Below are 24,098 nucleotides of genomic sequence, written 5' to 3' on the forward strand. Positions count from 1 at the left end.
GAATGATAAATGGCTTAGTTTGTAATAAGATTTATTTAACCTTAGCGACAGCTTTCCAAAATCTGTAGCTGATTGAGCAGACAAAAATATTTCTCTCTCTAAATAAATGGAAACCTAATTTGTTTCAGTGTGTTTTCAACCTGGAGAGTATCTTACTGGGCAGCATCTGAGTTTATAGAATTGAACAACTCACTTACATCTGGGCTGATCAATGTGACCTCAACTGAGTCCAACAGTCACATGAAAATACTGTAGTTTAAAAGAGAACAAGAGCTTTAAACTCTTTAGAATATAATCAATCTTAGCATGATGCATTGACTATCACTCACTCGCTCACTCACTCACTCACTCACTCACATGGGAAAACATGAATCAGACTGTCAACAGTTGGTAGATACAACCTGTTTAATCTGAGGGTTTCCAAAAAGAAGACGACAGTGACTCTTATACAACATCATAAATACTGTGCTGAAGAAGGATTTCAGCTTTGTTGTCAGATTTCTTTCTTCCTACAATCCCTCTCTGTGATCACCAAGTCCTCCGTTCAACTGATGACAGCATGGACAGAAGTCAGTGATGAGCTCAGAACATAAGATTTGTTACCTTCTGGTACTACAGTGTCTGAGTGTGGAGGAAACAGCAGTGCTCAGCTCAGGTGTGCATGAACCATCAGAAGAGACTGGTCAGAGTGGTCTGCGAGGGGCTCCTGCACTCATGGACGTCCATGCCGCCCGGCACTGAGGTGAGAACAGAGGTGACTGTTGGCATTGTGGGGTTGGTTAAGTCTGTCAGGGTAGTGGGGGTGCTGGAGGGGCTCATAGAGGCGTTTGAGATCTCTGAGGCCGGGCCTGATGGTGTGCCGCCTTGCAGCGTTGAGCTGTCAGAAGCTTTGTCAACTCCAGTGCTCTCCTGCCTCAGCAGGTTCCTCCTGAACTTGGCCCGAGCATTTTGGAACCAAACCTAAGACACAAATGTATTATTTAAAAAAAAAAGAAAACAAGATATTTGCCTGACATTTACATTTATCACTGAGGAAGGAAATGAAACTGTTCTCACTCCTAAATGCCCTACCATCTTCTCAAATACACAGAAGAAATAGAGAATGTGACTGTAAAAACTGATTAAGCAGATATAATCTAGACAGTAGTCTGGATTTCTATCACAAGATTTGTTGCCTTCACTTGATCATCTTGTTTTCTGTGCAAATAAGAGAAGAGTTTTGTTTTCTACGGCAGAAGATGTTGCAGATCATTCAAGACATGTGCATTAATTTATTACATTTTAGTCTCTGACAATACATATAAGATGTAAACATTCCAATAAAATGTTCATGACAGACTTGAAAGGATTCAGCTTTACAAATATTTTCCTGAAGGTAACATTTCAGATTGGAGTTTATCTGGTTCACCCTTTCAAGATAAGTAAACTCCTCTTACACACTCACACACACTATAGCTGACAGGTTTACTTAGATTCTGATTGAGCAACTTGGAATTGTTACATTTTTAATATTTGCACAATTTCTGTTTTTAGTGAAAACATGTTTTTCTGTATGAAATTCATAGTGGCCATCCTCATCATTGACCCCAACCACGCAGTCTAACAGCACAGTACGCAGATTCATATTAAAAGAAAAAAAGTGACCGCAGACTTCAAGGATGTGAGCAGTGAGCCATGGTGAGTGTGACTCTGATCACAGCAGACATCAGGCTCTGCTGGACAGGTTCCCGTGGAGCTTCCCGCCTGTTTTCAGGAGTTGACGAACTAAATCTGACCGACAAGTCGCGGAAACACTTCAGACTGTCCAGGTCATGTCAAAAAAACAGCTGAACTGCAGATGCAGAGACGATCTCACACTGGCGTAACGTCATCCATACGAGCAAAACGTTTATTACATGTTCAAGACAAGAAGGCAAAAGGAAGAGAATTAAAGTGAACTGATGGGACGCAGAAGCTGCTGTCAGTCTGCCCTCAGTCATTAGGCTATCTTGAACCTGCTGCTTTTCCTTCCATAAAGGAACAGCTCCATCCAACATTTTCGTGGAAAACTTTCTCAGTGGAAAACATCCTCTAACATCTGTCAAATCAAGAAAAATAATCTTTCAGATGCTAAAAGCTGAGCCAGAGCTGCTGTTTTATCACGACCCACCTTCTGATGAAATTCTAATATTGCTGAATTTCTACTCACGTCAGTCAAATAATCGCACAGTGATGGCTCAAACACTTCTGAAAAGATTTTGCTGAAATAAAGAAAATGACCTGGGGCCACAGAAAAAAATGATACTTCTTTCATGTTGTTTCAGCAAAAAATAAGATTTACCAAAGATTTGGATTTTGTTTTGGGAAAAATTCCACATCATTTTGAGGGAAACTTTTGTTTGAATCCTTTCCTGCGTGAGCCTCCCCCCAACACCCACACACACACCCACACACCCACACACACACACACACACACACACCATAATAAAGTGTGTCGTGTGCGTCCAGTGGCGCTGTGTGCTGGAGCGTGTTCAGAGCTCTGGGAAACAGCAGAAACAACCACCAAGTCTCAAAAGCATCGAAGCAAAGCGACTGCCTTGTTGTCTCCGAGTTAATTAAAGCAGCTGGCTGACTTTTCTGTTCAGAAAATGAAAAAATTCAGAAACCTTTTTGCCTAATTTTTTTTCTTCTGTTCACCCAGCAGATATTCACTGTCATCATCTGTGGAACTCAAAGACTGTGTTCTGTCTGTACTGTTGAGCTTAGCTTCTCTTCCATCAGTTGTGAGCAAGAAAACAAAAGAATCACATTTTATTATAACAGATTTCATTTATGCTTCTTTTCCATTTGTACTTGAGTTGCTGTAAACACAATTTTGTTCTTTTCTGAGTCAGTGACAGACTCTAGTGTGGAATCTTTTTAAGCAAAAGACAAAAACAGCATTCAGTTGCTTTGCCTAGAGCATTTCAGTGGGATTTAAATGATTAGTCCTGCTTTCCTAGATTCAGGAAACACACTCAGACTTTGATGCTAAGTTAATTTTGGACTGTTGGCCACTCATACCTGTAAGACCCTCTTGGTAAGGCCCGTCTTCTGAGCCAGCTGCTTCAGGTCCTTAGCATCTGGGTTGTGGTTGATGGCAAAGTAGGACTTCATGGTCCTGAGCTGGTGGTGCTTAAAGGAGGTCCGCATGCGCTTGGTCTTCTGCGTGGAGCTGTACTGGGAATCTCGGTCCATGGACTCGCCGTCATTTTCATTACAGCTTAGAGCTGTAGGAAACAAGAAGAATTCAAGTTGGCGAAAATTCCATTTCTTGGCAGCACTCACATTAAAGAACTCCAATAGACTGCATATATGGACCTATATATGTGGCTTCTACTCCATTCCATTTATTTTAATGTATTTCTGTAACTTGGGTTATGTTGAAAAATTAATACATTTTTAGTTTTTTTTTAATTTTATTTTTGTGACTGTCAGTTTTCAGGAATTAACTGGAAATATAAAATGATTTACTTTTAATCTGATTACCAAAATAAAATGTATCCTTATTCAAATATTTTTGGCAATTTTTCATGCATTATAAATGCTTGAAAAATGCATCCAAAACATAAATAACTTTTGAAAAATGTTGTTTTTCATTGACTTTTTCAGATTAATTTCATGCATCAGACCTGTGGTGACCAAACAGCTGCAAAAACATACATGTAGGCCTACACAAATACCAAGATATCAGCCTGAAGAAAACACATTGATGGTCCCAGTCTGCCGAAACCTTGGCACTGCTCGAAGTGTTGCTGCTTTAAGATTATGAATATGAAGTGAGTGAAAAGCACCAGAATAACACTTCACTTAATGAGCTCATACACACAACAGGCAGAACAAATACTGTCCCCAGTCCCTGACATATGCTGCAGCGTTTTCAGCATGCGCATCCTGTTTTCTGCAGACTTAAACTCTTCATTTTCAAGGTGAAGCTTTCCTCCTATTCTTTCTGTCAACACAAGAGGGCGCACTGCCTCTTTTACCGATGTATAATTTATCTTCCTTTTGGATATTTACAATCATAGTTACTTCACAGAATTCTGATCTTAAGTCATATCTAATTATAGCTGTTTGGGGATGTTGAGTTGTTTCCCATCATTGTGATTGGTATAAAACCATAAGCGGTCTTTTAAAACTATCCAACTTTCCAAAGTTCAGGCATGTTTCTGTGTTTCAGTTAACTTCAGTCTCATGTTCTGTCCGTGTGTGTGTGTGTGGGGGGGGGGGGGGGGGGGAGAGAGCGTGTGAGGTACTCAGTTGTAGATGGATATGGAACCTGACAAGTGGAGAACGGTGCAAACAGAAGTCGGAACCCACCCCCAAACTCACAACCCTCAAAAGCACATGTGACGAAGAATTATTCGTATCTTTTTTAAAAAAAATACAATTTTAACTGATATAAAGGCCTGCGTTTACTGTTAATTCATTTCTGACCCGGGAGCTGTAGGATATTATAAACAGGCATTAAGTATAAAGTATATATAAAGAGGAGGTTATATGAAGGAATTTACTTCAAATGTTCCGCTTAGACTTGACTAGGCAGGCAAAAATGAGAAAATACGAAAAAAAAAGTGTTTTTTCTAAACATTTAACACCAATATTATTGATTTTGTCATTTTAAGAAGCTTCTAAATTTAAACGGGTTTCCTGGTTCTTAGGTTAATTAGCACCTGGCAGGAAAACTAATCTGAACTTCTTGTTTTTTGCTGTCAGGGGATAAACGCGCCCGTCCTCACCTGCGTTATAAGCGGCCAGCTCGGCTCCTGGCCCAGGGCTTTTCCTTTTCCTGGGTCGGCCCTTCTGAACCGTCCCGACACCGTTGAAGTAGGATAGTCCGAGCGTGTTGGCCGGGCCGAGGCCTTTGTGCGGGACCACGTCTGCGTGGTTAAAGTGTGTCTGATATTCTCCCTGGACCAGAGTCTCAAAGTGCAGCCGGCAGTAGACCAGACTGTCCTTCATGCCGAAATGGTCCCCGGTGGTCAACATCTTACTGCACGTGGTGCAGGTGAAACAGTTCAAGTGGTAAACCAGGTCCCGGGCCCGCATCACCATCTCCGACGCCGAGATGCCGAGGTGGCACCGCGCACACCTCTGCACCGAAAATCTTCTGCGGACAATACAGAGACGCCATCAGAGTACGGACGAGACTAATCCTGCGTATTATTATTATTATTATTATTATTATTATTATTATTATTATTATTAGACGAAAAATAGCTTCGGACTAGTTCCCTTTTTAGAACTTTCTTCATACAACAACTTTCTGAAAACTGGAGACGGAGGGAACAGACCTTAAAATCAAAGTAGATAAATGTGGATTTGACTGCACATGTGATGTCTGTCGGGCCAGTTTCAGTGAAATATTATTAAAAAGTGACTTTTGCAGCCCTCTTTGTCGAATGAAATCAATATGTAGTGTAATCGGCTTTTTCAATGTAATTTGCTGATATTTTTATTTTTGTCTTTTCTGATGGCCTGAAAGTAGTGTTGAAGGCAAATTTTTAGAAAAAAATTTAGTTGTAAAACCTCTTTAATTCAATTGTATTCTTCCTTGGGAAAAAATGAAATCCTCGCCAATATTTACACCCAAGCCCATTTGAATTAATTTAGTCTACTTTAGACGTTGTGCATATCTAAATATTTAAAATCTTAATAAATCTTGGCATTTTCGATGAAGGTGCACATCTTGATCATGTACGCGCAGCCCAGGCCCTCCGCGCCCTCCTACCTGTAGTAGTCCTCCTTGCAGTAGATGCTGCCGTCTTTGCTGAAGCAGGTGAGCTCAGATTCCAGGTTCAGTTTGCACTCGCAGCACTTGAGGCAGCGCATGTGCCACTGCTTGTCCACGGCCAGCAGGTAGTACCGGTCCACGATCTTCCTGCCGCAGCCGGCACACAGAGCGACGCGCTCGCCGGTCAGACAGGGGAGAGGCTGCGGGTCAGAGCGGAGCAGTCACACACAGATCACCCGCACCTGGACACACACACACACAACTGCCACACACAAGTGTGTGTGTGTGTGTGTGTGTGTGTGTGTGTGTGTGTGTGTGTCTGTTTAACTTTAACTGTTTTTACGCTGCAAACGATTTACACCAGCGCACACACGGTGCTAGGGTTTCATTAATTTTTCGTGCAGTCTCATTGCCCAGATTAAACGAATATTAAGTATTCCATTCGTAAAGTCATGATTATTAAAGCCTATTTTCACACTATTCAAACGCATTCACGCACGCAACGAAGCGGACTTTTGTTTCAATTGAAATTGTAGTTAATTACAAAGAAATAATGTTTTGAAAATGCTGCCCGAATGTCTTTTAAAAATATGCTTTTTAAAAATAACCATTAAGGCCAAATAATTTCAAAATAAAATAAAACAATTTCTCATTTGTAAGGAGCTGAAGTTTTGCTCAGCATTGTTAATTAACATCAATACTATTTTTGTTATTATTAATAATCATTACGATGCTCACAATTATCAGGAAATGTGTTATTCTTCTTCTTCTTATTATTATTATTATGATTATTATTGTTATTATCGTTGTTGTTGTTGTTATTATTAGTAGAAGTATTACACATTTGTTTTTTGCTGCAGAAAGGAAGGAGTCACGCGTTCTTACCGTTTCAGATTCGCCCATATCGATGACGGAGCTGATGGCTACTGACTCACTCTTTCCTCTCCGGTCCATTTCTTCCACCATGCCGTGCACGTCGCCTCCAGGGAGGCCGTGGAAAAGCATCGTAGCCGCAGAAGGCAGGATGTTGTAACTGTTCTCTTCAGCTCCGCAGGCTAAGATGTCCATCAGAGGCGAGAATGGCGCTGTTCTTGTCTCTCTTTCAGTTTGTCCTTCCTCGGCGTTTCAAATAGGAAATCCAGACCAGGGTGGGAAAAGAGACTGAAAAGTTGGGCACGTGTTTTCCACACTATGCCTCATCTGCCAATGAAAGCCGTCATCTGAATCTTTTTTGCTATTATTAAAAAGATAAATATAATTTTTTTGAAAATCCTCCAATAAGTTTTAAACCTATATTTTTTTTGTCTAGATTTTGTTTCGTGAACAAAAGGCTGGACATGTGCAGGAGTCACACCGGCAATGACTGTTCTTCACTGAGAGAAAGATTTAAAAAGCAGGTTTTGCACAGATAAAAAATCTTGATTTACAAAACGTGCCACAGCTCAACCTTCGTTGCAATGTGCGCTGCGCAATCGCAGAGAGAAGAAAATACAAGTCCAAAAATCTGCCAGGAGCCCAAGAAAACCCTCCTCCAGGCTTCCAGGTTCAGTCCACACTTGTGCTTGAAAACTGCCGAGTTTTGATTTTCAAACTACCTCTGCTTTGCTTTAACAGCATGAAAATAGAGTCAACATTTCAAAGTGGTCGTCTGGCTGTGCTGCACTATTCCTTTCCAGTGTGTTTGCTCAATATTGTGTTGGATGTTCACATGTGCGTAACGACAGAAGAGGAGGAGCCGATTTACGTTGACTGACGAGTGCCTGCTGGCCCCCCAAACCGCCGGGCTCCCTTCTTCAGTCCCGGTTGGACTCCCCACTCCTTATCAACACGATGTTACTGCGTCACGACGCACCGTTGGTGTTCATTGGCTCCTCCGCAGAACTGTTCGGCTCTACTGGTCTACTTGCCGACTGGTCTCAAAGAAAAAGCAGAAACCTTTCTGCCTCCGTTTCGAATGGAGCACCCCAACCCTGTTTGTGTGTGTGTGTGTGTGTGTGTGGTGTGTGTGTGTGTGTGTGGTGTGTGTGTGTGTGTGTGTGTGTGGTGTGTGTGTGTGTGAGAGAGTGTGTGTGTGAGAGTGTGTGTGTGTGTGTGTGTGTGTGTGAAACAGAGAGTCGTGTCGGTCCTCTGAGGTCTCTGCGCGCACCGAGGAGGTCCACTGGGAGCTTTACTCCAGTGACGTCCATGGGTCTCCACAGCAGGCCGGCCTCTCCATGGCACCAGAAAACAACCCGGGGAGGCTCCTCAAAACTGCCGGGAAGCAAACATTGATTCATTTATTTAGTTATTTTACTTATTCGTTTCGAGGCAATGAAAAACTATAGAGCATGAGAATTTTTTTTTTTTAGAATTTTGATTGGTTGGGTGGTATTTTTTGGTATTATAATTTTTAATAATCGAAGTTGTAAAACGAGGATGAGCTTAGAGTTTGCTGGTTATGTCTATATTTTCTTAATTTCAGGATGTTGCGCAGACAGTGGGGGCATCCGACTCTTTCTCTGTAATTAGCTTTCTACTCTTAATTGGGTGGAGAAAGTGACGTCAGCTGCCGGTCTGATCTCACACAAAGACACTGGTCACAGCTGTCACGTCACTGTTGTCGATGCGTTCAGGAAAAGGTATTGGGAAGGAAACTCCTGCTGCACTTCGGGAGTAAGTTTTACAGCAGAAATATCAGAGTAGACACGTTCGTCGTCATGGGAACCATATCTTAATGAAATTCTATCATTGGTGCTTTGTTTCTGATTTTGGACGCGTTCTCTTTGATCTTCATTCTTTTTAAATTTAAAACAAACTGACGTTCTTTTAAAGTAGAAACAAGACATATGCATTCATCCGCAGCTTTATTAGATAAATAAACATTTATTAAGGTATTTATTCATTGATTGTTTCAACATTGAAATGATAAAATCAAAATCACAGGGATAATTAATCATTAAAACACTATCAGTAGAGAGCAGAGAAGACTTATGCAAAAATGCTGTAAAATTAAACATTTGTTTAAAAAGGTCAAACCAAATAATGGTTTCAGAGTAGCAGAAGAGTGTCAGCTGGCTCATTGACTTGTAGCAGACTCGGCCTGTGAACTCCTCCAGCAGCGCTGATTTAATTTATAGCACGTATATGTCAATAAAACATAAGGAAAGACAGTAACTGCTTCTCTTCTTTTTTTCGTTCTCTTCATTTTTTCGTGGATTATGACTTATAAAAAATATGTTTTGTTAATCTTAATGCTGGTTAAAAGCCTACACACTGAAAGATCAGGGCTGTCAAAATTTTTCTTTTGAATCTACATCTAAATTGAAAGTTTACATTAAAATAACTAAATCTGGCAATCAAATATAACCCTTGTTTCTGTTTTACACTATTGCTATAATATTTTTTCTTTCTTTGGTATTCCTTCAGTATTTTTTGGAAAGTGTCAGAATCTTTTCTCAAACACATTTTTTAGCCACATATGCCATATTATAAATATTATATTGTACTTTTTATAGAGATGTGTGATCATGTCAATAGCACCTTCTGAGAATCCATACTGTCATTAATTTGCTCCAAACCCATTTTATTTTATTTTGAACACAAATTGTGACCTTTTTTGCATGTGTAAGGCTGTACATGTGTGTGTGTGTGTGGTGTGTGTGTGTGTGTGTGTGTGTGTGCGCGTGTGTGTGTGTGAGTGTGCACATGTATGTATGTTGGTCTAAAATGCTGATGCAGCTTCTCTATACTTCAGGGAGGCCATCAATAATATAAATCTGCATCTCTGGGAAAAACATGGTGGACGTCAGAGTGCAGCCATATTTGTGATTTTTTTAGAGTGCGTGTGGAAGCTGAGAGGAGCCAGGTCAGGTGCTTGACTTTAATGGGATGCTGGGAATTGGGAGTGGGTTTCCATGCTCTCTGAGGAGAACCAGGTTGTAATTAAGAACAGGGAACAAACCAAAGAAGACTAAAGACACATGAAAGAGAGCATGTAAGCACTTACACACACACACACACACACCAACACACACACACACACACACACACACACTCAGTGATGCACATGTAAACATAATTTAATACAAAACTGTGCAAAAATGAAGCGCTCATCAAAAACCTGCTGCTCAACGTGTGAACAAATATCAGCGTTTTGATCAGATGGATTCTCGTCAGAAGCCACCATACTCTGTGAAACACAAAAACATTTCTCGCAGAATCCCAGAAGAACAAATGTTGATTTTAGAGGAAGTTTTCATCTAGAAGACAATATGGTTTAGATGTTGGAGGTACATTCATCATAATTGGTTTGTAAATACAACACAGAATAAATGAAGCTGTGCCATAATTCACTCAACTTGCCATGGACACACTTGCAATAACTTGTAAAAATGTAGGCTTCAGTGCTAAACCACAAAATAACAGGTAACACATACAAACCTTTCATTGTCCCCAATGTTGGTAATGAGCATGAGCAAGAGAAAACACCTACAATAACTCCAGAGGTGCTGAGGGAAGATTTTAAAACTTTTACATCACAGTTGTGGCTGAACACTGGATAGATGAAGATTCAAGGGTTCCAGACACAGTCAACATAGAGGAAGTCTACAGGAAGTCACTTTGTGAGGTAGAGCTGTGAGAGCATATCAGAAGGTTCTACTGCAGCAGAGTAGTTGGGTTCTACTTTTCCAGTTTCCATTTCTTCTCTAGCTTCTGGGAGAAAATCCACTGAGCAGATAAACTGATCCACTCTTTTAAATTATGAAGCACTTTAATTGAATCGTGAGTGAAGTGAAGTCACTCTTAAAGGAACACAATCTGACAACCAAGAGTCAGTCTGTTTTATTGATCATTGCCTGTCTACAGATTCTACCACTGTTAACATGTTCTACCTCTGGCTAAATGTTCTACCACTGTCCAAATGTTCTACCTCTGTCTAAATGTTCTACTCCTGTCCAAATGTTCTACCTCTGTCTAAATGTTGTACCCCTGTCCAAATTTTCTACCTCTGTCAAGATGTTCCATCACTGCAGCTTTGTTTACCTCTATTTCACATGTTCTAACTCTGTCTAAAGGTTCTAACTCTATCCACATGCCCCATCCCTGTTGACACAATCTGCTTCTGTCTACAGGTTATACACCTCTTCTCATGTTCTACCTCTTTTCACATGGTCTACCTCTGTCCACATGTTTTACCTCTGTCTACCTGTGTCTAGAACTTCTCTACCCAGCCAGCCATCAACAGGTGGGTCCCCCCATATTAGCCTAGTACTGCTGAGGGTTTCTTCCTATTAAAGGGGTTTTTTCCCTTGCCACTGGAAGTCAGGCCCTGGGTTTCTGTGAAGCACCTTGAGATAATTTTGATTCTGTTAGGTGCTTTAAAAATACAGATGAATTGATTTTTTTCCAGAGGCTCCACCTCTGTCCACAGGTTGTACCTCTGTCTACAGTTCCTACCTGTCTTCATGCTCTATAGCGTCACAAAACCCTGATTTTTTTCCAGAGTGAAACATCTCTCCATGTTTTCTCTCCAAGCCTGGACATTAACATCAGGACAGGTGGTAATAGCTGGATCTGCTACTCTGCTACTTTGTGTGATGATGAAGCTGAAGCTGAAAACAGACTTCATAAAGGTGGCATGCAGACCTAATTTCCTTAAACGGGTTTAAAATCCATTTAATTTTTTAGGAACTTTTAATTCTAAACATACAAGGGGAGATTCTCCTTTTAGCATGAACAGTAACTGATACTCAAACTTGTAGTTAAATATTTTCAAACTGAAGTCAAACATTTTAAAGGAAAGCATCCAAAAACACAAGCTGTTTAAAATGATCTTACAGGAGAAATTAGGCCCCCAACAGTTTTGGCAGATAGCAAGAAGCAGAGAATTTTCACACAATGCCTCTTTACACTCTGCTGCACCAACTTGCGCTACAACCTACCGAAGCTGCTTCACAGATCATTGATGGATTCAAATGCAGGAACAAAGACATTTGAACTCAATGTTTTGCATGGCTGGAGCACTGTTCTGTCTGTGCATTACAATAAACCTTCAATTCATTTTTCAGTGAATCACTTTGTATGAAATTAAAATGTGAATTTGCAGTCTTGGGGATTTCAGTGCAAATAATATGGAACTGTGACATGAGGTTGTCTCCTCAATGAACAGCCCTTGTTGGTTGTATGTATAAGGAACAACATAAATACTGCATACATCCAGCTGGCATTAAATCGCATATTACACATTATCAAATGTTATTCTGTTACCAAGATGTGCCAATTAGCTTGATTGTTTTTGGAACATTTTATAAAATTTTTAGTGTTTACAAACCAAAATGATTGAAGAAGCTACATTCAGATTCTTTGCCCCAGGATGGACTTTAATTAAACATAAATCCATAAATCTGACAATAAGAACCAGCATATAGATGACGCTAATCAATAATTAGCACTGTCTGGTTGGCGTCGTTCTCATGGCGGCGTTAAGGATCTGTTTTTCTGCAGGTTTTGTGCAGAGGTGTTCTCCCACCCCAGCTCCTGTCAATCAGCCACAGACTGCAAGGATTACAAAAGGAGCTCGTTCTGCCCCCAGAGCCCCTCTTTGGAAAGCAATTCTAAAACTTACATGCCTCTTATTTGTTGGGTCAAAGGTTAAATTGCTGACCCTCCCCTCTATTCCACCGGTCTTGCTCTCCCCACAGTGTCCAGGCTGTACTATGAGTCTTATATTTACATGGATTAGAGTCCTTTCACGCTACATAAAAGAGCTGGTTCACAGTCAAAGGCTGAGGAGCAGTCCATGCTGCCCGAGTGGCCACATTATTCAGTGACAGACAATGACCATATTGTAGTTATGTGGAAAAGGTGGGGGCAGGAGGAAAGAGAAATCCCCCCTTTGCCATGGCAAAGTCCGACACTTGTGCCACAGACAGGGGAGGGCTGAGCCCCGACCACTTTTTCAAGCCGAACAAACAAAGCCTACCCACTGTGAACAAGATGAAGATGTCAAAAGCTTTTAGGCAGGGGGGTGTGATGGGGTTTAGAGGATAAACCAACAAAACAAGTGAAAAGGTCTTTCTCCAATGGATAAATCCCACTATTACTAAATCTACATTTCCCCATCAGATTTACTCTCTCCTCCAACATCCTCTTCCCTCCCCGCCCTCAAAAACCAAACCAAAACACACAATAAAAGAAGGAAGTTGCACTTTAGGGATGGAAGGGAAGTTTGGGAAGCCTCCAAAGAGTTTGCAGATTATATAAGATTACTCTATTCATTTTACAACAGCAATCAGATCAATATTGTCTTTGATCGGTCTCATTGATCATTAGGTCTGATACATAAAGTTTTTATAACAATATTAATACATGAAGATTTCACTGCAGTAGTGAACACATATGGTACATAAATGTGCCAGAAACAATAAGCCTGCAGCACTGGAGATTGAATGGCATAAAGAGACCTGGTATACAGCTCCAGCTAATTCACATGCAAATGGCAGCCTTGCATTGACTCTGATTAACTCCCTGTGAGTTAATAGAGTTCCCTGTTAAGAAAAAAAGATTTAGCTGCTTTTGAGTAAATGGTACAAGAAGGAGAGAGACACAGAAAGACTCTTAATGATCAATGCTGCACAAATGTGGAACACAGTGGAATGAGGACAGAGAATGGAGACAAAGGAAGGCAGCACTATTTCTGTTTTTAATGGCAGAAGTTCTGCTGATGTCTTTATCATGTAATTGACTCAATAAAAATAAAATATCTATGAGCCCAACATAATCTATAAATGACAATGACACATGTACAAAATACATTAGATGCATTTAACAGAAGTGTTCCTAAAGAGATTGAGGGATAGTTCTTTCTGCAATTGACCTATTGGTGCATAGATGGGGCCTCTGGAAAGAAAACTCTTGGATTATTGGAAAGGAACCATCCTGGGGGAAGCTTAAAGAAGTACTCAGGCAATGTAATAATAAACCAGAGGTAAAGATAGTGATTGTGGAACAGAAGATAAAATGAAAACTGACTCATGAAAAGAGTAGGAAACATGCCAAAGAAATAACCAATTTGGCTTCTGTAACTGAGGTGGATCTACTTTATCATGTAGTGGCAAATATCATAGCTATTTTTCTTTTAATAAACTTAATCTTAGATCATCGTATTTCCCATGACATCAATATAATTGTAAAAGTACAATGAATTAATACAGGGTCTAAACAATAGATGTTTGTTATGAACTATGACCATGAGAAGTAAAAGTCAAATCATTCATATTCATTAGATACTACTTGGTCCTGCTCGCAGCTTCTTCTGTTAAAATAAGTAAGGTAAGTTTTTACTGTCTCTGTTGCTTGTTCATGAGTCAGTTTTTGGCTTTCTGTGCAGAACACAGAGATAATCTGGAATGTTTGATCTTACTGTGTTTTACACACACACACACACACGCACGCACGCACGCACGCACGCACGCACGCACGCACGCACACACACACAAGAATGAAACAATCAGATCTACTTGGTGGTCTACTTTTTAAATTACATGATATATAGTTTTTATTTTGTCGATTAGAACATAATAGGATCTTGCATTTACATATTTGGCTGTTCTAGTCTTGGTCTACTGAGTTTTGAACAATTTCATGTTCTAGCTCCATGACCAGCCTCAGCGGTAACACTCTGCATGGTCCTTCTTTGCTGGTGTGAAACCAAGAGAATATCCTTTGTCAAGGTGTACTCGCCTCAATTCTCACTCATCGCCCCTGGCATCAGGGTGTTAAGTTATTTGCTCCAGAGGACTCCACATTCACATTTTTACAAGACCCAAGGTTATTAGGCAAACAGGCTCTACACATGTCCCCTGCTATGACAGTTTTCACAGTCAAGGATTTCGACCTTTATTTCCATCCAAGTACTGCCTCCATTCCCCTTCACACCCTCTGTGACACACACCCCCATATACAGCCACCACCACCCTTCTCCAATCACCATTCACTCTGTCTTAAACGAGGCGAGAGTCCCTAAATGTGTAGTGGGTGTGATCACAGTGTAGTTACTCCGGCTGGAAGACTTCAGGCAGAATGGCTGCAGACCTGAGTCTCGCCATCTTCCCTGAGCACTGACAGTCCACCCCCCCACCCCCACCGTCTGCTTTCCAGCTTAATTTACAGGGACGTCTTTGCATAGTTCAGGAACTGTGGTTCTAGTGACCATTTATTCATGAAGAGGACACAAATGACAAATGTGTGCTTTGCCTTTGTACTTTAAAAATGCCTTTCTCATAACTAAAACTGCTCTGATCAAAAGAGCACGTAACATCAAAGCAATTCACCCTCCGATAGGGCGATTGAAAGTTGAGCTTGAGCACTGTTTCTCTTGCATTCATCCTGGCTTGGTTCTCATTAGCTGCTCATTTAATCAGATGCACCATAAATTAGTATGACTTTTCTCTGGGTTTGATGCATAAAAGTTGAATCTCAAGGACACATGATTTTAGCACACTCAGACAATAGCAGATCTACAGAAAGTACTCATTTCTGGTTAAATATGAGCCAAACAGCTTAAATTAAATTAAACATGTTTAACAAAATTAAACAACATTGAATGAAAAAAATGTTCCAAGGCACACCCATCACAGAATGGACATGGCTAGTTCCCTCTCCTAATCATGTCTGGCTAGTTTTGGCTAGTTTGGCTTGTTTCTAGAAACCTCTGATGGCAGTTTGAGGAATCTGTAATCCATTGAACCTGCTCAGAGGTTCTCCTGTGTCCTCCACCACACAGGCAAGAATTTGGAGGAGATACCAAGACACAGGCAGCAGGACTGCTGTCTGCTCCTTCAGAGTTAGGGGAGCAGAATGAGCACTGCAGGACATTATTATGTTCCCGAATTAATGCTTCATGAATCTGTGTATGGGGGGATGTTCCTCCGCTTTAAATAGATATTGCTGTATGGCGTAGACATTGCTGGTATGTCAACAGCTGAGACATCTATGTTAAAGCTGATACAGCTTTTATATTAAGGCTATGCATTTAATGATAGTAAGGTTCAGACTGACTTCCTACTACTATTCTAATTATCTATAGTTTTCTATTATTATCTGTGTCAGGGGCTTAGGAAATGAGCTTTTAACACAGACTAAAGCAGACCTCAAGACGGATAAAAAAAGATGATTTTCTGACTGTAGAAAATATCTCACCCACTCTGCATTTAAAAGTTCAAATTTTAGTAGTGGTGTGGGTGGTCGTTGGGGTTGGGGGGGGTGGGGGGAAGTGGTGTGCTTTATCATTTGCGATTATTTCAAATTGACTTCAAATTCACTGCTCACACGATATCCCAGATATTTCAGTCCACTATATGAGAACTGTGAGGTTGCCTGGCACCCTGTAGGTCGAGTGATGATGAAGACAGCATTCATATCTTCCAACTAATGAAGATATCAGTGCCTTCAAAACAGTAAATCAGCCAGTAACATGTCCCATGTTGTCCCAAAGTGATTTATTCAGAACTGTATAGAAGTCTTGTAATGCTCCCATGCTCTGTTTTGTATTTTCCCTCAGTGGTGTAATAATAGAGGCTCTTAAATCATTAATAATTTGTGTTTGGATATTTTCCACCAAACGATGCGGCGTATATAGGTAAAGTGGCATCTACATATACAAAAATGAACATGTTAAATGGACATGTTAATTTAACTTGGTAAATTAAAACCCTTAAATTAACTCTAAAATGAACAAATAAGGATTATTCCATACTAAAGTATTCAGAGAGCTTATTTAATCAGCTCTGACACAATTAAAATCTGTGCTCCAGGGATGCAGAGGGAGGAAGAATGCCCCCCCCCACACACACACACAAAAACACTCACGTGTGGGTATGTGAGTGTGTCACCGCACCCAGAGTGTCACTTTCTGTTTTCTGAAAGCACAAATGAACCTCTTTGCCAAGTGAGCAGGGTAGATGAATCCGAACAAGGTGAACCCACTGACCTAGGCATTGATAACTTATTGTAATTAATGTATTTTATGTAAATTCCCTTTGCTTCTTGTCCTCCCTCATTCTCCTTCTCTGCCCAACCAGCCATCAGCAGACAGGGCCCCCTGTATGAGTTTGGTCCTGCCCAAGAATTCTTCCTGTTAAAGGAAGTTTTTTCCTGGCCAGTGTTGCTTGTTGGGGGGTCAGGCCCTGGGTTTCTATAAAGTGTCTGGAAACAATTTAATATGATCCCCTGATAGAAGACATTATATTAATAAATATGAATTGGATTGAATTGAATTGAACTTTGCACAGGATAGTAATTACTTCAATACCCTGGTTTATTTGTTTAGAATCATTAGATAATAATTTTTCTAATTTTAAGCAAATAGTTAATATTTTTACATATGTAATTTGCCTCCTATAGTGGTTGAAATGAAGAACAATAATTTTGCCCTGCAAAGACAGTAAAGTGTTGGTGGTAACATGCTGGAGTCTCAGATGATAGAACGCTGTGTGTAGAGGTGTATCTGCAGGTAGCTGCTCAGAGCTGAGGGGGTTAACTTTCAGTCACAGCTAATCTCCTCAGGGGACTTTGGAGCGATATCCAGTCAGAGTGGAATGTTTATGTGTGCAATTCTGACCAAGGATTGACACAACTGTCTGTCACTTCCCCAGCACAGAGTCTACAGTGGGTCCTCTCACACTGTTATTCATTCCCAGCACCCCATTAAATCTGCTCTCCACACAAGGACCTAGCTTCAACTGTGCCAGACGAGAAACTCCCTGGAGCCCGCCCGCAGAAGCTAACTTCAACTAGACCACATTCTGGACACATGTTTTACTGAGGAATTAACTGTGATTTCTGCAGTTATACAGGCAAACATTCAAAATCCAGTCAGTTCAGATAACTGTAGGATAACTCGAGATGGGACCTGTCAACCAAAACATTTTTGACCTATTCATCAAAACCTCCCAGCACATTCAAATGGCAGACTCTATGTACCATAAATATCAGACCACTTTTATCACCAAATGTTAACATACAGTTAAAAACATTGTAAAGAGTTGATGCCAACTACATTTTTGATGCAGGCCATACAAAAACTACAGATTAAATTGCATGTACACACTGGAGACTACTGGTTGAAGGCACTGCATTACGAATTAATGACCAGTAAATTATTTTGAATAAAGGAAAACAAAAAAATAAATGTCCATATTTGCCTCACAGGGGTCATAGGGAGGATGCACATAAGGGCAAAGGCAGGGTACACCACTGGATGGGTCAGCAGCAGCATGGCCCCAATGTGAGCATTTTTGAGTTTGGTACCATGCTCAAGGGTACCTTGCCATTGCTTTGAAGGTGTTCTGGCACCTACCCTATCACCTTTCAGTCTATACCAGGGCTTGAACCGTGAACCCTCTGCTTCTCAGCCCAGTCCCCACACTGAGCTACCAACACCACACATAAACCACGATTACCATAGATAAATGTATTAATTCATAAATTTATTTTAAAATAAATAATGGTCAGAACTCATTATTTTACAGACATTTAAATATTATCATAAGTGAAACAATCATGAATAATATAATCTTCAGTTATCAACACCAACATCATGAACAAGCAGAATTTTCTCCTATAAAATGTTGAATTTTTCCTTTGAAACTTTGGTTTGACAATTTATGGATATGGTTTTAAAATTCTTCTAATCAGCAACAGTCTGCTGATGTTTATAGCTCTTGGTGATCTTCATAATTGTTTCGCACACCTCTGTTGTCATTGTGGTCATTGGCTACCAGGTCAAATGCTCATTTCATCCAATAAATAATTCATGAATTTTACTTACTTTAATTTTGGACAACAGAATTGGAAGTCCACCAGAGACATCGGCTGTTTATTTAGATCTATTCTCTAACAATTGGACAGCCAAGTGTTAGTTAGCCAGAAACAGAAAATTAAACAAGATGAAATTGAGACAGTTTTATGGTCTCATTTCTATATTGTGTTCTATTTTATATCAGCTTTAGTTCTTTATGAACCACAATCAGACCTGTGTGCACACACACACACATCTACATACATATCTACACACACCACACAGTGTAAAGACCTCTACTGTAAATCCCTGAACCGCTAATCACTCACCTATGTTTCTTTACATTTACCTTTTATGATACATTATTATGTCTCACAGGTATCTTTGTTGTGTGTAATGTTAGTCTGCAGCAACCAGCTTGTGAATTTATGTAACTTATAACCAATACTTAACAGATTGAATTTTGCTCCCTGTTTAACCTTGCAGTGAAATAGAGCTATAGAATCCCATTTCATCTTTAACACTACAAAGAAAATGTGTGACTGGTTCTGAAAACATTCATAAAAGGGCAAATGTTCACTTTTTAGTAAGCAAAACTGTTATTGTATATCTAGATGACATTGAGGAGTGAAATGAACAAAGTTGTGGAGAAAAAGGTATTATTATAATATTCCATATTATAATATTCCATATATACACTACACGACATTTTATTCCTTTTCTGAAAACCCTGCTTTATTAAACAGGTTTAATAATTTCCCAAAACTGTACCTTCAGCGGTAACATTTTTTCATGAGGATCATCATCTTTACAATAGATCATACTTAAAATACAATACATATTCAACTAAAAATGTGTCAGAGAGACATTTAATAGTCCAGAAAATACAGTATTGGTAAATAAGGGGGAAATGTTTATTTGTTCATGTTGAAGGTGGAACAAATATCTTATACAAAGAATAAGATAAATCAAGATCAATTTGCAGTGGTCACTGAATTCCACCACAGATTTTACAAATTCTTGTTTTTAGGTCTTTGTATCTATGAGGAAACACATTTCTATGGTTTTGTCCCACCTTGTTTAAGCAGGCAAAACAGCATGCAGAGAAATGTGCAGAGCATAAAATATTTCTCTGAAGTTTCTCGGACTGCTATGGATATGGCAGATGCCTGCATCCTGCTCTGCGTTAAACTGAAGGCTCCATTTCAAAGACCTATTTACTGGCAATCCTTAATAGGAAGTGATCTTAAAGTGCTGCTTTCTGCATGTCAGAGGCTAATGATGATGGCATTTTTCTGTCTAATGAGATTTAGCATTTTGCTCCAGACAGCAAAATTTAAAAGCACATCTTTTGAAAAGAGGAACAGATTTGCTCTTCTGAGCTCAATAGCAGTTAAGCTGCCATTTGTGCATAATTTGTCCGATTAGTTGTTGAACCAGATTTATTTGTGTAACTGATAAATAATGAAAATATTTGAAAAACAAGTGTCAGATTTCACTACATTGCAGTTTTAGTCTAAAAATGTTGCTCCTTAGTAAAACCTTGGATTGCACTTCAGGGAGACTAAATGGACTGATGATAATGTTATAATAGAAATAACAGGGCAAATTAAATGAATGTTATAATGTAAAAGGTCAGTGATTTGGACTGGTGGCAGTGGGAGACATTCAGTCAGGTTGTCAGTTGACCAATGAACAGACCTAAACTCTGTAACACTGCACCACAGGCTACAAGACACCAGAAATAAAGATACATTTTCGGAGCAACTTCCATGCGTGTGTTTTTAATGTCCAAGTGATGGCTGAGGTCAAAAGTTGCAGGCACACGTCACTCTGGTCTAGGACAGAAACCAACTGTTAAAATTTTTAACTTACATTGCTTCAAACAAAGGGTACAACGGGTTGAATTCTTATTCGGGACTAAAGACTTCTGCTGATCTCAGACACACCTACAGTAGCTAGAAAATCAAACTCATGGACAAGGTCATGAAATTATCTTTATTTTTCTAAAGACAATTCAAGGACGAGAGGAACCACAAATGAGCTGAATAAAAGTCATGTCTGTGTAGGACAGATGTAAGGATGTTCATTGGCTAAACTGAGAATGGAGGTTCTCTTTGCTGAGGAACGTCAGATGTTTCTGACCAGAGGACAGTTCCATGGAGGATATAAAGATGGAAGTCAACAAACCCAAGAAGATTTCCAAAACAGGAGGGAAATTAGCTGGAATTATCAAGTACACAGATCAAAACAGTAAGTCACATACACAAACAATATATCCAATTAATGAAGTGGACTCAAAGTCACTGGAAAATTAATAGAACATGCAGGGAAAAGAACTACAGCAGTGGTTCTTAACATTGTTGGAGGTACTGAACCCCACCAGTTTCATATGCACATTCACCAAATCCTTCTTTGTTGAAAAAAAAAAAACTTTTTTTTTTTTCCAAATCACGCCATAGATATGTTTTACTGGTGCACAAAATGAACCGTGCATTAACAAGACTACGTTCAAAGAATAAAACTAGCAAAACATGATTTTCCCACAAAAACATGCGATCAGGTAAACAATGTTGTATGATGCTGTGAGGATCAGTTTGTTGATGGTACAAAGCTGAGATCAGGCAGAGTAGCCTTTTCATTGAATCTGGCTCTCATAGCCTTGAATTCAGCAAGCTTTGTTTTCTTATGTTCCCCATCTCCATGCAGCTTAAGGTAGTGTTCCTTTAGTTTTGTTGGTGCTGTACTAGAATTGCTGAACTTGGCATTGCAAATCCTGCAGGTAGGATGCTGACTCCCATCTGTTATACATGTGAATCCATATTGTACATATTCATCCAACTGTTTTCTTTTTTGGTTGACAGAAAATATTAAGGAAGAAATCAGACAATGTACCATCACAACAGCCACAAGTCAGCTACTACAAATTCCCTGCAGCACATATAGGCCAAGCAATGTAGCGTGACCACCTGCAGCCAATGATGGCCAAGAGGGGAGTGTCATCACGAATCATATGGGTCGGGTGTGTCTTGACCTCCGCCGAACCCCAGAGACTGACTCAACGAACCCCTGGGGTTCAAACCCAGGTTAAGAAACACTGAACTAGAAGAAGGCGATGTCTTAAAGGAAGTAAGTGCATTTACATGTGGACTTTGTGTCCACAAAGTAGTTTGCAGTAGTTGGATTATGGATGGTGTCAAGCCACCCCCAGCACACACCCTCCCTACTAGACTAGGATTCACACTGTATTACTTTTTGTTCTTAGGTCACACGATTGACCTATTACGGGACACCACAATGATACATGAAGAAGTTAGCCAGTGAGGTAGCTGCCACGACCGCATGCGCATATCGCATAGGCCAGTTTGCTGGATACATGCTCTCGTAATTTGACTCAAAACCAAGCTATCTGGGGGTGTTTGTCCAGCTACAGTCAAACTTTTCTGGGGAGATTTTAGCTAAGCAAAGGCATCCACGTGCATTTTATGTAATCGGGCTAATACAGAAATTCAGGTTTCTTGAATGCAGGTAAACCTTAGTATTTAGACTGTCTGGCAGAAAAGGGAAGAGAAGGAAGGTTTCCATATATGAGGAACAGGAGGATAGGATGAAAGAAGTGAGAACAGTGGACACGCCTGCACAGGAAGCTAAACATGGGTCCTCAGTCAATGAACAAAACTAAACAAATGATCAAAACCTTCAAACAGATCTTGAAAGAGGGCTGATATGATACTTGGTGTCACTGTCTCGGCTTCACCTTTAAAATGAACAAAAATAAAATGACACCAAGAGATACAGCTGATCACTGCTGGCATTTACCATCCGTCTGTCCATACATACATACATACATACATACATACATACATACATACATACATACATACATACATACATACATACATACATACATACATACATACATACATACATACGAAAGCTTCTGTCTATTAAGGAGACAGAATAATGCCATATTTCTGTCACATTCCTTCACTCAAAACAACCAACTGAAAATCAGTGACAGTTACCCAAAGCAGCAAAATAGCGGGACTCCTCATAGTTGGATTTTTTTGTTGAACTGGTGACGTGGCTTCTTTCTTTTCATCTTATGTGAGGGGTACAAAGTATTGGAGCATTCTTTTAATCATGAAATGAAGCAATGAGATGATAGAGTCTATGTACGATTCTAAAACAGATTTATTCACATTAGAAATAAGAAGTGCAAAGACTCATGCTGAATAAAGACTTTGATGGATGATGTACGTTTGTCTGCACACAACAAACTATTTTTTGTGTGATTTTAGTTGTTTTAGTGCAAGTTGGCATTAATATCTGTGAGCAACAAAAAATCATGCTAGGCCACAATGACCTGTTTTAGGAATTATTCACAATATTCAGTAATTAAGTGTAAAATGTCAATTTACATGTGTGCAGAAAAAAGCATCATTGTGAATGTATTTATTATATTTTTATGAATGATGTCTGTAAAACGTGTAGCATTGTGTACAGGCAAATATAATAGTTTTCCCCCACTTCCACTTTATCTAAGCACATCCATATACAAATTTGTTAATTTGAAAATAAAGTAAAACTTACAAACTCTACGTATTTTCTCCTAATTTTATTTTTCTATTTTGAGTGAAAGAACAATTAAAGGAAACAAATAACATGATCAGTCTAGATCCACCTGGAGAGGGTGCTAGTCAGTGGACGCTGGAGGAACTCCCAGCATCCACTGACGTGGAGCCACTGATTCAAATCTTTATAAAATGCTGCTGTGCCATTTGGAATCAAATTCAAAATTTTGGCCAGAGAGAGAGAGAGGGGAGAGGGGGAACTAGAATTCAAACATTGTAGGTCCTTTCCTATAAATGTAAACACTATTAGGAGTTTACTTCCAAACACAGGATGAACTGAGTGCCATTTCAATGTTAAGGATTATGAAATATGAATATGTTACCATCGGTTCCATTTGAAATGCCTGTACTGCCCATTGGATTTAATTTAGATTTATAATGGATGACCAATTGTATTTGAGCAAGCAGCTGTGAACATCATCTTATCCCATCTTTCCATCTCCACCCTCATCACAGCATGGTGCTATCATAATGCTGCCATTCCCCTGTCCCTGTCTTTGTATATTGAAATACTGCGATCACTCCTCTGGTTCAGTCCTTGAGTTGTAATCACCAGACAAATGACATGGAAAAGCAATAAAAGGTTTCTCCCTGGAGGCTGTTCTTTCTGGCTGGGTGAAGCAGTCATGAGGTATACAATCTGCCTGTGTGTCTGTGGAGGGTGGTCTAACTTACAGCACTCCCTCAGTCACAGTCTTAACCAAACAAATGGCAGCATATGGTAGATGAGAATGAGACAGTTCAGAGAGATGGGGAGGGATTGTATTGTTTTCAGAGTGAAAGGAAGTGGGTGAGGGAGGTTGGGGGCTCATGTCTCTCCTCGCCTCTTCAGTCTTTCATTATGTTGTCACACTCTAGCTGCATGCTTCCACTAACACTTTAATTAATCTCCATGACTTTAATTGTGCATGTATGTCTGCCAGCTTGTTTTCTT

The 24,098-nt window shown here is 39.8% G+C and overlaps 1 protein-coding gene and 1 long non-coding RNA gene across 3 annotated transcripts; one reads left to right on the forward strand and one right to left on the reverse strand.

The window, feature by feature from the left end:
• Positions 1–387: 387 nt before the first annotated feature.
• On the reverse strand, positions 388–7,555 carry lhx2b (LIM homeobox 2b). Of its 2 annotated transcripts, none has more exons than XM_057034274.1 (5): positions 6,638–7,555; positions 5,750–5,952; positions 4,758–5,125; positions 3,043–3,248; positions 388–960 (listed from the first exon to the last, which is right to left on the reverse strand). In XM_057034274.1, exons 1-5 carry the CDS (start codon positions 6,818–6,820, stop codon positions 670–672), a joined length of 1,251 nt encoding a protein of 416 aa, XP_056890254.1. In that variant the 5' UTR covers positions 6,821–7,555; the 3' UTR covers positions 388–669. The 2 variants fall into 2 exon arrangements, with proteins under 2 accessions (XP_056890254.1, XP_056890253.1); XM_057034273.1 differs by having other exon boundaries at positions 4,758–5,128; positions 6,638–7,547.
• A 118-nt stretch (positions 7,556–7,673) lies between these two features.
• On the forward strand, positions 7,674–8,905 carry LOC130526541 (uncharacterized). The gene is made up of 2 exons (XR_008950784.1): positions 7,674–7,751; positions 7,813–8,905. It is a non-coding gene; the product is annotated as an uncharacterized LOC130526541 (long non-coding RNA).
• The last annotated feature ends 15,193 nt before the right edge of the window (positions 8,906–24,098 follow it).

This window comes from Takifugu flavidus, chromosome 5 (genome assembly GCF_003711565.1).
Source record: "Takifugu flavidus isolate HTHZ2018 chromosome 5, ASM371156v2, whole genome shotgun sequence".
Classification (NCBI taxonomy): Eukaryota; Metazoa; Chordata; class Actinopteri; order Tetraodontiformes; family Tetraodontidae; genus Takifugu; species Takifugu flavidus.

Bases quoted from the DNA above. Each gene is read 5' to 3' on its own strand.
- lhx2b (XM_057034273.1), bottom strand. From the start codon at position 6,820: ATGGACATCTTAGCCTGCGGAGCTGAAGAGAACAGTTACAACATCCTG. The intron at 5,953-6,637 runs GTAAGAACGCGT...TCTGACCCGCAG, and splicing joins ATATGGGCGAATCTGAAACG to CCTCTCCCCTGTCTGACCGG. The intron at 3,249-4,757 runs GTGAGGACGGGC...TGTTTCCTACAG, and splicing joins GCTGGCCGCTTATAACGCAG to CTCTAAGCTGTAATGAAAAT.